Source organism: Sinocyclocheilus anshuiensis, unplaced genomic scaffold (genome assembly GCF_001515605.1).
Source record: "Sinocyclocheilus anshuiensis isolate Anshui unplaced genomic scaffold, SAMN03320099.WGS_v1.1 scaffold653, whole genome shotgun sequence".
Taxonomy (NCBI): domain Eukaryota; kingdom Metazoa; phylum Chordata; class Actinopteri; order Cypriniformes; family Cyprinidae; genus Sinocyclocheilus; species Sinocyclocheilus anshuiensis.
Window position 1 is genome coordinate 182,594 of NW_015540902.1, and position 13,781 is coordinate 196,374.

Here is a 13,781-nt window from a genome sequence, read left to right on the forward strand (position 1 = left end):
ACGTTGCTATCTGTGTTTAAACTAAACTCATTTAAGCCTTGCCAGTTTAAATATTAAAGAGCCAGAAGACGTGAGTGAGCGCAGTGAGAAGATCTGTGTGGTCGCTCATCTGAAGAGCGTGAACCCGCGTCTCAGAACGCGGGCAAATATTAAGCTCTCTGTGAAGTATTGTGTTTGAATGGACAAATTCACACAAAAATTATGTCAACATGCCTGTCTTGGTGAGTTTCCTAGCATACATAGTCGGTTGAATGTACAGTATCAGTGTACTGGATCCGTGCATTGTCTTAAAGTTTTTAATGTTAAAGGGGTCATATGATGCGATTTCATTTTTTCCTTTCTCTTTGGAGTGTAAAACTATGTTAGACCTACCTAAAAAAACTGAAAAGCACTGTTAATTTTGTTTGTATCTTTTTTCACTGTTTATTTATTTGTGCTGTTACTTGTAGTTAGATTATTTGTTCTTATTTTCTTTATTTTTATTTGACAATATAGTTTTTTCCCTAAACATAGCACATACCAAACCGTACCAAAACCATGACTCAAAAACCGTGATACAAACTGAACCGTGAGTAAGTTGAACTGTTGCACCCCTAGTCCTCTGTCCTGCTTCTCACCAGACTGTTAGTTGTCAAGATTAGTTCCTAAATATATACACTACTGTTCAAATGTTAGGGGTCAATAAGAATTGTTTTTTTTTAAAGAACCGAAAGTGACAGTAAATACATTTATAATGTTACAAAAAATGTCTGTTTGAAATGAATGATGCTGTTCTTTTGAACTTTCTATTCAAAGAATCCTAAAAAAAAAAGTTAGAATTTTACAATTTCACAATTTTCTTTCACGCAAACAGACTTACCAAAAATGTATGTGGTGCTATTCAGAAGTGGTGATACCTACATGATCATTGTTTCATTATTTACCTATACTATTATTAAACTTTACCTTTGAATGTCAAGGTACATTACACATAGGTAGCAAATATCAGGTGCAAACAAGTACAAATTTAAATAATCTTTTTCGAAACTGAACAGTAACTTGGTTAGTTTTTCATATTGACTAACGTTACAAATATGCGTTCTTTTTCTTTGTATGAATTCTAGGATGATTTACCTGAAAATGCCTCTTTAAGTTAGCTGTATTAGCTTTTTTCCACCAATTTTCATAACACATGGCTCACGTTGTGTTTTGTTTCCCATCGGGTCACACGTGATTTGTTTGTCCATCAGTCAACTTGCCACAACAAAGATGTACCTGTCATCCCATTTAAATTCAGTCTGTCACTTTCATATTGAGTTGAATTTTCTCAATATGAGAAAATTTGAATTTCCTCTACCACACTGCCTGGTTTTTGTCAGTCAGGGCATTATCAAATCATGAGTGTGCCCACACCATGCACATTTGCTTATTGTGATTTAGTAGCATACATAAATGTAGACAGACATAAATGTAAACAGCATTAACCTCTACTGTGACATTTCACAGTTTCTTGTATTTTGTCTTTATTGGTTGATTCATGGTACACTACTGTTTTTTTGCTTTTATTCAGCAAGGATGCATTAAATTGATCAAAAGAGACAGTAAAAACATTTATAATGTTACAAAAGATTTCTATTTCAAATAAAATGCTGTTCTTTTGAATTTTATATTCATAAAATAATCCTAAAATAATCTATTATGGTTTCCACTAAAATCAATTGCATAATACATGATAAATGCTCAGTGCTTTCATGTTTTTATACCTTTTTCTATTGCTTCCTTTTGTCCATCTTTCAGTGTATTCACGTGTGCTGAAAAAGTCCTCCCAGGAGCTCTATGGCCTCATCTATTATGCTGAACTCAGGAAGAAGGTTGGAGGCTGTAAGTATATCAGGCAGTGGGTTTTGTTGATCAAGGGGGTACATTTTAAGTGTTTGCACATGGGGACATTTTGAATGTAACATTCTTTGGTGTCTTCCTGTTTCTTCTAGTGATGGATGACAAAAATGTGGCCAAACTAAATGAGCTTATCCAACAGGGGTAAGTGTGTGTGTATGTGTATTTGAGAGAGAGAAAGAGAAATGTTAATAATTAACAGTACTGATTATTTAGGGCATGTCTAATGGGAACATCTGCTGTACATCTCTGTAGGTTATGAATATTATTATATTATCAATATTGTCATATTGAGGTACATCTATAATTTTGTGTGTACATTGTTTCAGGGCCACCACAGTACGTTCCAAAGGCAGAAATCTGAGGATCAAAGCTCCCATGTGCCGCGCACTGAAGAAACTCTGCGACCCAGATGGTGTGTGTGTGTGAGAGAGAAACGGAGATTGCTTTATAGACTCTTAAAAGATAGATTTTGTTAGCAAGTTAAACAGACTGCATGAGGTAAGAAGAGAACACTGACAAAAATGGAGCACCATGGGTATTTAGGTGGACCAAGGCAGTGGATGAGTGTGCCATGGCTGCTCTCCAGGGTGTAGGAGGAGTGGTTTTTCATGGTTTCCATGGTTTCAGGCTGTGGGACTGATTAGAAAATGGGCGGTGATGCAGATTTAGGCCACCGTCAGAATCATGGAGATGGTGGTGTAGGCTTCATAGTATTAATTATTTTTTCTGTTCTCTGTTTCAGGTGTGAGTGATGAGGAGGATCAGAAGCCTGTGCGTTTACCGTTGAAGGTGGCTGTAGAACTTCAACCCCGGAGCAACCACTCCTGGGCTCGGGTTCAGAGTCTAGCCCATAATCCTCGGCTCAGGTGAGGTTCACTAATGCGCACACATGACCTGTCTTGCATACCTCACTGATCCACCTCGTGTAAATCATACATTCTCATGGCTTATTTATTTAATTGCTTATTGCAAAATGTTGTTATTTTGCTATCTTACAACTAGTGCTGGGCGGTATACCGGTTCATACCGAATACCGGTTCTCAATCAGTAGAAAATATGGTTAACATATTAATAAATATGGGTAAGTTCATGCATGAAAAAAAAATACCGTCTTGTACCATGAAACCGGTATAATTTTGAAAAATACCATGATATAAATTTTTGGTCATACCGCCCAGCACTACTTACAACATTCTTCTGTAATCTGCAAATTGGTTGGATTGTGGAAGTGGGCGGGAATATTTTAAGAAGGAATATTATAGTGTGTGTGTGTGTGTGTGTGTGTGTATGTGTGTGTATATATATATGTATGTGTGTGTGTGTGTGTGTGTGTATGTATTTTGAAGTTTAGTTTTCATGCTTGCTGTCAATGTTATTTTTTTGGTTAGTTTTAGTATTTTCAGTGTTTTGTTTTAGTTTTATTTAGTCTGTTAGTATTGCCATACTTGGTGACTTTCGTGTTAAATTAAATAGTGAGATTGCTTCATGGCTATTTTTTTATTTTTTTATTTTGGAGTCATGAAAATGTATTTTGATATCATATTGACTTCTTATTGAAAGTCAGCATGAGATGAAAATTTAAACTAAAAATGAAATGGATGTACGTCACCATACAGAAGAAAAGATCTCCCAGTACTTGCAATTCGTTGTGACATTAAAAGTACAACAGATTTGGCGATGCCCATCACTGTGCTGTGTTTGTAGGATGGTTGTGGAGTTGCACCGGAAGGTCTCCACTCTCATTGAATTCCTGAAGCAAAAGTGGGCTGTCCAGGATCAACGAATTGTATCCTTGCATTCATATCTCAGCCAGATATCTCAGCATGCACAGTCAGGAGTTTAATTTCCTTCCTTTTTCATTCCTCGTCTGTTTTATGAGATACATTTGTGATTGATTTGGTTGCTTTGTTTGGGAGATTTGGCAAAGATCTCTATGCTTAAATCAGTACCCAAACCTATGTGTTTTATAACAGTAATTCCCCTTAACTTGTCACTTGTAGCGTAAGAGTCTGGCAGAACGAGAAGCTCTGGATGGCCTGGCCCAGTCTAGCGAGTCGGAGGACCTGTTCCTGTTTCCTGCAGAGAACAGCACGGTTACTACTTTGCCAGGCGTGGCTCGTGTTGTGCACTCAAAAGCTTCCTGCACAGTACACTGGCAGGAGAGTGGGCGTGGCCGGACAGGTATTAGGGACTTGCCCGCAGCTCACATTTTGGGAATTCAGCCTGCAAGAGGAAAATCGGGCAAGTATGGTCCGGTTGTCGGAGACCTGAAAAAAAGCGACGGGCATCCTGTTGACAGTCCTGATAGCGGCACTTCAGCTCCAGGGTTGGAGACCAATGTAAACCCAAACCTGAGTTCTACCTCTCCAGTCAGTCCAACCCTTTCTCCATCGCTCCCCATTGGACCGGAGGGGAATGTGGTGGGGACTCTGGAGCAAGAAGCAGCGAGTCAGACTCAGACTGATGCTAGCGGGCGCGACAAAGAGACTGTGACTCAGGGAGACCCCGCCCCAATCGAGAGCCGGTCTGAGGAGCCTGGAATGGCAGGAGGGGTTGCATCAGAAAAAGCAGCACCACCACAATCAGAACCTCAAGGGCGCAGTGAGGAAGTGAGTGGGACTGGACGATCTCCTCAACAAATCCAAAACGAAGGTTGGAGCTCACAGGGCTTTGAGAATGTGACACTGGCAGAAGTCTACCTCATGCTGGGCAAGCCTGGGAAACTACAGCTGGAGTATGAATGGCAGCCTAAACCCCAACCCTCAGCTCTGCCCACCACTCAAAGTGTGCTTCGGTGTCTCCTGAGACTTGTGTCATCCGAGGTCAACCCCAAACCAGTAAGTCTGTTTTCTCTCTCTCTCTGACCTTACACTTGACCTCCACAATACCTCAAGGCAACTATAAGTAGGCACAAAACAAGTTTTTGTCAGAAATTGTAAATTAATACTATGCATAAAAACATGAGAGATGCATATAAACTAGATAGCACTAGGCTAATTAAATGAGTAATTTGTTCGTCTGTGGTTCTGTTTGTTTATTTATTATTTAAATTAAGTCTAATTTTAAATGAAAAGGTTTACATCTTTTAAATTCATTTAATTTTTTTTATTTTTATTCCTAGACCCCGGAGGTATGTTCAGTGGGCACTTCACCTTTGAAATCAGGTCAAGAGGATTCATCAGTGACTCCTCCAGGCAGAGCTCCAGCTGGGGCGACCCGTAGTCCTAGCTGGGGTCGACAGCAACATGCAGCACGCTCAAAAATACTTCTGAATAATGCAGTCATCACAGGTACACAGAGACATAATTGTGTCTTAATTTAAGTTGAAGTGTCATTATTTCTGCAATTCCAAATAGTGGCACAGAAATGACACCGTTTCCCAAATATTCCCCCACTTGCCTTTGGATGGCAGTTAGTTCCACCCCAAACTCACGGCATTGGTTGAGCAATTGTTAATATCTCAGGCCATTCGCCTTGCTCACAGACCAAAATTTTAGGGAAATTAGTATACAAATGGTTTACTTGTAGTTGCAGATTAAACTGGGATAAACTAAAGTATTTAAATATTGAAACACTTCACCTTTAAAGCCAGTGTAATGAACATCCTCCCAGAACTGATTGAAGTTTATTGCAACCTATAACAGCTGGAAAAGCCTGAAGTTTCACCTCTTCTTGAACCAAAAACATCATATTGACTCAATATTGTGACAAAATTGCAGTGTTGCTGCTTTGTATCAATTTTATCAGCTGGAATTTAAATAGATGTGTTCTCCACAGGTGGGAGAAACCTGTCGCATTCTCTGCTGGCCTCCGGAGGTGACAGCGAAGGGTTTGCTGTCCCGACGACCCTGCCTCCTAACAGCTCCCGCCAGTTGCGGATGTTCTCACCTAATAAGGAGGCGGAGCTAGCCTTTCGCCAGCAGCTGGACTCCATCAGTGTGAGTTGAGTCAGTGTTTCTAAAAGCGAATAGGACATGAGGGACATGCTTTTTCATTTTTAAATATAATATTGAAATGTATTTCAAGTTGTCAGTTGGCCAAATCATATATATTACCATTCAAAAGTTTGGTAAGAATTTTTTTTGAAAGACGTCTCATAGATATTATTTATGCATTGCATTTATGCATTTATCAGACGCTTTTATCCAAAGCAACTTACAGTGCATTCAGGCTATAGATGTTTTACCAGTATGTGTGTACCCTGGGAATCGAACCCACGACCTTTTGCGCTGCTAACACAATGCTCTATCACTGAGCCACAGGAACATAATGTATTACAATTTAATGTTATAAATGATTATTTATTACTGTTTATTCTAACTGTTTTCTACTTTAATATATTTTTTTAAATGTATTTTATTCCTGTGATTTTAAGCAGTCATTATTCCAGTCTTCAGAAATCATTCTAATATGCTGATTTGGTGATCAAGAAACATTTCTTATTAATATCAATTTTGAAAATGTTAAATTGATAAATTTAAGGCCTTTTTGCTTAATAAAACTTTTCTTTCTTTTTTTATAAATGTTGTAAATCCAGACTTTTGAACTGTACATATGGTACAACAGTAAATCTCGCATGACAACATCAGGGTTTTTGTTTTGTTTTGTGGGAAAAATATACTCTTTTCTTCATTAGCGAAATTTTTCCTCTAATCATTTTCTTTTTTTTGTCTTTAGTCAGATATATTTTCAAAGCAGCGGAAAATAGGGAGGGGGCGTCCACTAAGGAAACCTCTCGTGGTTCAGGTGAGTGTGGATGGAAGAAAAATAAGAAGTGGGGCTTCTTGCCTTTACCTAGTTACTACTTTTCACATTGAATCTGTTCTTTTGTTGTTTTGTTCTTACAGCTGTCAAATGATAAAAATTTATTTTATTTTTTTTATACAGAGAACCCTGCTGCCACGAACAACTGGAGACACTTCGCCTCATGTTTGCTCCTTCTCTATTCTCTCCAATTCATCTGCTACAGGTAATAAATCCACACAAATGCGTAACAAATTACACAAGTATTTGGACACTTATGTCACACTTAAATTCACGAATGTCATTATATAAAAAAAATCACACCAAAAGACATTTTATCATAGCGAAAGATACAAACACTCTTTTAAAGCAAAACATTTCACAAAAAAAAGTTACATTTTTTTAAATATATAAAAAAACATGTACTGTTCACAATTCAATATTTTGATAGCTTAGCTTGGCACCAGTTACTTATAAGTAGTTAAAAACATTTTTTTTTTTAGATCAAGCAGTAAAATTCTTTCATTTTTAAGTGTCAGGATCAATGTATCTGTCTGTCGGATCTTAATGCAGTCTCTGCTCTTTAAATATTTTGTGTACCGCTTTGTCAGGAACTGGTTCGTTTCGTCCAATACAAACTCGTCTCGCTACATCGAACCGCCAACTTTCCTCAAAAGCTTCGTCCACTACAGCCAGTTCTGCACCCACTACTCAGCTGTCCAGTAAGGATCAAATCAAAATTAAATGATAAAAGATTTATTTATCCACTGAACATTTGAAACCAACTGCTACACAAATGAATTTCTCTTGAATTTGTTTCAGGTGCAATTGACCTGGCTGCAAAATCTGCAGGTATTATCCCTGGCAGCCCCTGTCGGGAAGTGGAGGCCCCTAGTGTAGATAAGGCCATTGTGGAGTCTGAGGAGGCCATGGACTCTGCACCTGCTGCACCTGAGCTAGAGCCAGATCTGCTTGATCAGGAGCCTTCTGAGGTAAGGACTAATTCTCTTCCTATATCCTCTTTCACTTTTAGGTGTACAATTCATATCTTGGTCTGTTTGTTCTCATTTTACTCTCTTTATCTGCAGGAATCCCTGCAGAACGGTGTCTCTCCACCATCTCCAGGGGGCGGGGACTCCCTCTTGGCTCCTCCCAGTGTTGCTTCCCTATTGGATATCTCTCTTCCGGGCCCCCCAGAGGAGTCTCTACCTTCTGGAGAGCCACAAACTCAAATCAGTGACTCTATAATTGAGCTCGCCATCAACTCGCACTATGGTATGACCCACGGGATTGAACCTGAGTGTTAGAGGATCTCAGTGGCATCGTTTTATAGTAGTTATATCTACTCGCTCATTTTCGACCTCTCTGTCTCTTTCTCAGGTGATGGATCATTGCTCTCACCTCCTAAACTCAATGGAAGTGATAGATCTAAGCTCCTTCCCTCTTCATGTGACAGCTGGATGCCGTCCCCCACACACGACCCTCAGTGGTACCCCAGTGACTCTACCGATTCAAGTCTCGGCTGCCTGCTCTGTAAGTATCAAACACAACTCAAATCCCTGTTAGCAGCAGATGTTTATTCTAGATAGTATGTATACAAGTAAAAAAAGCAGAAAATAAAATGATAGTGCCATGAGTTGGTAACTGATTTTGAGTTTGTAACTAATTGATTGAGCTTTCTTTAAATTTATATATATGCTACCATTCCAACATTTTTTGAAAAGTTGTTTTGAAAATAAATTAATACTTTTATTTAGCAAGGATACATTAATTTGTTTAGAAGTGACAGTTAAGACATTTATGATGATACAAAAGATTTCTATTTCAAATAAATTCTATTCGTCAAAGAATCCTGGAAAAAAAATGTATCCGGTCTTCTACAAAAATATTTTTTAACATTGATATTAATTAAAAAAAAATTATTGAGCACCAAATGAGCATATTAGAATGCTTTTGTTTTTCTTTTTTCTTTTTAAGGATCATGTAACACTGAAAATTGGAGTACTAGCTGCTAAAAATTCAGCTTTGCCAACATAGGAATAAATGACATTGTCAAATATATTAATTTTGTATTTTATTTGTATTTTTAGATATGCAGTTTAATTTTAATAATATTTCACAGTATTACTGTATTTTTGATTAAATAAAAGCAGCCTTGGGGAGCAAAAGAAACTTCTTTCAAAAACATATTAGATAGATAGATAGATAGATAGATAGATAGATAGATAGATAGATAGATCGAAGGAATTCCGAAGGATTACTTCCTTTAAAAGGAACTTAATGTGTTAACTTAAAAAAAAAAAAGTGAATTTGTTGATATTCTATCAACAATATCAAGTTAAACTATGACAACCCTAGTTTAATTTAATCATTTTATATGTTGCCTGAGGTATCTATTCAGTATTGATACTGAGGTACAAGAGGCTGGCTTCAGACTGAAGCCAAAATGTCCACAGTTACCTGTCTGTGTTCGTACTGCAAACCTCCATCAGTCTCAGCACTATTGACAAACACATCCTTGTTTTCCTGATTTGCAGCAAGTCTGGCATCTCCTGATAATAAGACAAGAAGGACAGCCCTTCCCCCTTTGAGTAACACAGCCTTACTTGGACCCAGTTTACTGGACAGCAACTCCCACGATTGTTTTCAGTCCCGCGGCCTGCCGGATGTAGCTGAGGTGAGAGGAAACACAGAAAGTCCCCAGCTGCTGTCTGGTAGATTAATGTCATTTGATATGGCACATTATCGCCAGGTGCTCCCGTTTTTGTTTTTTCACATCCTGGCTTACAATGAAGATAAACAGGAAGTGAGGGTGTTTCAAATAATGTATGCAAATTAAATCAGGCATCCATCCTCAGCTTTGAAAGTGTTATACATTTATCGTGCTGTGGCCCCAAAAAAAACATTTGGACACTTGCTCAAAGGCTGTTTTCTCACTACAGGTGGATACCCAGCTGGCCTGTATGATGAGCGAGAGCAGCGTTGACTATATCGCCCGCTTCAATGACCTCGCACAGGAGCTCTCTGTCACAGAACCGACCCTCCCACCTCGTCCAGAGGACTGATGCTGGAGGCGGTGTCTGTCACTGTTCTGCCCCTTTTCGTATTGGACAGAAGAATGTTAGCTGGAGTGCAGTTCAGCTGTAGGAAGTGCAATAGACTGGCAGGGTCCACAACAGCCTTTGGGCTCTAATGTGTGCATGTGAGAGCGATTGTGTGTGTGTGTGTGTGTTGATTATTCTGTGGCTGTTGTCTTATGAACCACACCCAGGACACTTAAACAAAAAATAAATAAATAAAAACACTCCAGTTTACAGCGCAACCTCATGTACAGAGAAAACAAGACCTGCCATATCTGAACAAATACCGTCTTCTCATCTGTATATCTGTCTCTAATGTCTTTGTCTCACTTTTGTGTGTGTGCATGTGCATGCATCTGTAAGTGGAGCCGCGGATTGTATGTGTTTTGTCTTTGTGATTTTTTTTTTCTCTATTGTACACAACATTTGTGCAAAACCTAAAGCCATAGGAGTGCGTCTGCACACACCCTCTGTTTATGAGACCCCCGATTCTGATTGGTTTATTTTCATCTGAACGTTTTAGGTTGGTGAAAGCCACACTACTGAAAGGGACAAGGGCTTCTTTTTGTGAGATTATTACGTGGACTGAATATCTAACCACACTAAACAAAATTACTGATGCAAATGCAGTGTAGTTGCATCAAAAGTGAGATTAAACCTATTACGCTATTTTTCCCCAAAACACTAGGACTTTTGTTTCCTGATGAATTCATATGAAGCCAATAATTTGTAGATTCTAAAACTTGAGTTTTCTTATCTGAGACTTTCTCTGTGTGGGTGGGTGGGTGAACATATACGAGTTTGCACAGATGTAAATAGACAATAACAGTCCCTAGTATTTACAGCTTTTGTAACATATTGTAAATTATTGTCATTTGGTTTTATTTATTGATAACTCACTGAAACAGTGTTTTTTTGTTTAACATGCCACATGCAGGCATTTAGGAGCTCCTCTCCACTGTTTTAAAGAATTCTGTGTTAAAAGGGGATTTTAATCCCAGTGTGTATAAATACAACTACAACAAACCCTTTTGTGTCTGTCTAGTATCATTGAGATACTTATATAGTTTTTATTAATTTTTATTTGAATATTTAGTTTTAATTTGAACGTTTTAGTAATTTTTTTTATTTTTTTTTTTAATTTTTAAACTTATAGTATTTATTTTTTGTTGTTTAGTTTTAGTTATTTCAGTTAAACTAAATGAAAATGTGAAATGTTGTCTTTGCAGCTATTTGAGATACGTTTAAGTTGTTTTATAATTTATTTTATTTCGATTAATGTTCATTTTATTTCATGTAACCAATTTTTTTATATATAGTTCTAGTAACCTAAAGGAACCCTGGTGTCTGTGTCATGTTTGTTTATTTATCATATCCATTGTTTTGATGTGTTTTCTTGCTGGATTCTGTAGAGACGTGATAGCTTCGCCCCTTCGGAATTTTATTGGACAGCCGAAATCACGTGAGGGTATTGAGTTCTGGATTCTCCACGCACTCAATCGTATGGGTCTTATTTTACGGTAGGTAATGTGGTATTTTTCCTGCCAGTTTATTTTATCTCCCGGTGTCACAGACAAGGCTTAAGCCTGGTCCCAGACTAAAATGCATGTCTGGGCTGTTTTACCTGAAAGAAACTTGCACTGATATCTCTTAAAACATGTCAGTGCCATTGTTTTGTCTCAAGATGCACACAAGCAATGTTATTTTCTAAGGCACGTTTATAAAAGATACTTAAATGTCTTAATTGAACTATGGCTTAATTTTGGTTTAACCTAAGCCCTGTCTGTGAAATTAGGCCTATATGTTTACAACGTGATAAACGTGGTTGCATAGTACACTGAAACGTGTATACGTGACTTTGTATTCAGGATAGTTGTTTAGTGTACTACACATCAGCGATAACCTGACTGTATTATCGAACAGACTAAGGATGTTTTAATAACGATAAATCAATCACGAAAATGTCTTAACGACACTTGACCACTGATGTCCTTGACAGAAGTGTGTTTTCAGTATTTGCATAATATTATAGTATTTATTAATATTTTGAATGAGCTTTTTCAGTTTTCATTTTAATTAAAAAGTTCTAGTAGTTTCATGTTTTTGTCATTTAAATTTGTTTTATATTTTTTATTTTATTCCAGCATTATTTCAATTAACTAACATATTTTTAATAGTAATTAGTTGTAGTATTTGTCTTTAAAAAGTGTCATTTCTTTCAATGTGTAAGGTAAAATTATTTTATGTGCTTAACTAGTCACCTTTTTAAGTTTTCAGCATTTTAATTTTTGCCTTCACTAGTTTGTTTTAAAGGTTTTGGATAGAGAAATAATTTTTAAAATACAAATATTTTATGCTGTCTTGCCATGTGAGGACAAAACGTGAGGTATAAAAGAGTTATACCGATCATATACAATAAAAACAATTTCATGTTTTCTTCTAAATATTGTTTACAATTTACAGTTCTTTCTGTCTCCTATGTAAACAGCATATACAACATACCCACATTGAAGTTCAGCTGTGTTTTCAGAGAATGCTGTCATGTTACTTTCAGATAAAGATGCTGGGCTGAGTTTTAATAAATGTGAATTCATATTTGCATATCTCTGCATATGTGTACAGACACATGGAGCGTGTGTTTGGTTTAGGCATTGGGCCATTGGCAGCTGGGACTGTGGGGCTGCTGATTTTGCTGAAAGTGATCCAGAGATTGAGACGCAAGCAGAATATACAGGATAAAGTGGTGGTGATCACTGGAGCCAGTTCAGGCCTGGGCAAAGGTTACATGAACATGAACTCACTTATAATGCTGATCAAAATGTCTTATCAATGACATTTGACTGTCAATTTTACATAATTGTTTGTTTTAATATTCTCAATCTGTCTTTTGTACCTCAGAGTGTGCACGGGTTTTCCATGCGGCAGGGGCCCGACTGATCCTGTGCGGACGGGACCAGAAGAGACTGCAGGAGGTTGTGGAGGAGCTCAGAAACCAAAACAGTGGAAAGATACAGGTGAAAACATACAATCAAATCTCTTACTCGCCTGTTCAGATTTTGCAGTCAAAGTTATGTTATCTCTTAAGCCTAATTTAATCTTTAAAGCCTTAATTTATGAGAAAGATATAGTGTTATTTACACTAGGCAAAAGGATGTGAATGTATCCAAACATACTTATGTCCAGTCTCTTAACTGGGTTTATTACTCTCTTTTTCAGACTTACTCTCCCTGCACTGTCACCTTTGACCTCTCCAACACATCTCTGGTTTCCAATGCTGCCGAGGAGATTTTGAAGTGCCACGGTCATGTTGATGTCCTCATCAACAATGCAGGCATTAGTTACCGTGGCAACATCCTGGACACCCATGTATCAGTTCAGCGAGATGTCATGGAGACTAACTACTTCGGTCCTGTTGCTCTTACACAAGGTTAGTGGAGAAGAGTCAAAGAAAGAAATCAGTGCAACGATTATATATCTGGTTATATAAACACACATGCACTACCGTTCAAATATTTAACTTTTATACAGGTGCATCTCAATAAATTAGAAAGTCATGGAAAAGTTCATTTATTTCAGTAATTAAACTCAAATTGTGAAACTCGTGTATTAAATAAATTCAATGCACACAGACTGAAGTAGTTTAAGTCTTTGGTTCTTTTAATTGTGATGATTTTGGCTCACATTTAACAAAAACCCACCAATTCACTATCTCAACAAATTAGAATACTTCATAAGACCAATAAAAAAAACATTTTTAGTGAATTGTTGGCCTTCTGGAAAGTATGTTCATTTACTGTTTTTCCACGACATTCTAATTTATTGAGATGCACCTGTACTTACCAAGGATGCATTTATTTGATCGAAAATACAGTAAAAACAATATTATTGTGAAATATTATTACAACTTAAAATGACTGTTTTCTATTTGAATATGTTTTGAAATATAATTTATTCCTGTGCTGGTAAAGCTGAATTTTCAGCATCATTACTCCAGTCTTCAGTGTCACATGATCCTTCAGAAATCATTCTAATATGAGATTTATTATCAGAGCTGGAAACTGTTGCTGCTTCATATTTGTT

The 13,781-nt window shown here is 37.3% G+C and overlaps 2 protein-coding genes across 5 annotated transcripts in view; both read left to right on the top strand.

Moving 5' to 3' along the window:
* Positions 1-10,717, top strand: part of LOC107689053 (protein cramped-like) — a 19,104-nt gene extending 8,387 nt beyond the window's left edge. For all 4 annotated transcript variants that reach the window (XM_016486933.1, XM_016486934.1, XM_016486935.1 and 1 more), the window contains exons 5-20: positions 1,777-1,860; positions 1,971-2,019; positions 2,205-2,290; positions 2,621-2,744; positions 3,583-3,664; positions 3,879-4,715; positions 5,000-5,168; positions 5,656-5,816; positions 6,556-6,624; positions 6,766-6,847; positions 7,233-7,343; positions 7,444-7,613; positions 7,710-7,896; positions 8,002-8,154; positions 9,159-9,298; positions 9,564-10,717. In XM_016486933.1, the coding sequence (XP_016342419.1) occupies positions 1,777-1,860; positions 1,971-2,019; positions 2,205-2,290; positions 2,621-2,744; positions 3,583-3,664; positions 3,879-4,715; positions 5,000-5,168; positions 5,656-5,816; positions 6,556-6,624; positions 6,766-6,847; positions 7,233-7,343; positions 7,444-7,613; positions 7,710-7,896; positions 8,002-8,154; positions 9,159-9,298; positions 9,564-9,686 (2,627 nt within the window). In that variant the 3' untranslated portion in view covers positions 9,687-10,717. The remainder of the gene's footprint in view (positions 1-1,776; positions 1,861-1,970; positions 2,020-2,204; positions 2,291-2,620; positions 2,745-3,582; positions 3,665-3,878; positions 4,716-4,999; positions 5,169-5,655; positions 5,817-6,555; positions 6,625-6,765; positions 6,848-7,232; positions 7,344-7,443; positions 7,614-7,709; positions 7,897-8,001; positions 8,155-9,158; positions 9,299-9,563) is intronic.
* Positions 10,718-11,133: 416 nt separating this feature from the next.
* The window catches only part of LOC107689054 (dehydrogenase/reductase SDR family member 7B-like), a 14,997-nt gene continuing 12,349 nt past the window's right edge, over positions 11,134-13,781 (top strand). The window contains exons 1-4 of the mRNA XM_016486937.1: positions 11,134-11,221; positions 12,324-12,481; positions 12,600-12,715; positions 12,918-13,128. Of these exons, the coding sequence (XP_016342423.1) occupies positions 11,205-11,221; positions 12,324-12,481; positions 12,600-12,715; positions 12,918-13,128 (502 nt within the window). The 5' untranslated portion in view covers positions 11,134-11,204. The remainder of the gene's footprint in view (positions 11,222-12,323; positions 12,482-12,599; positions 12,716-12,917; positions 13,129-13,781) is intronic.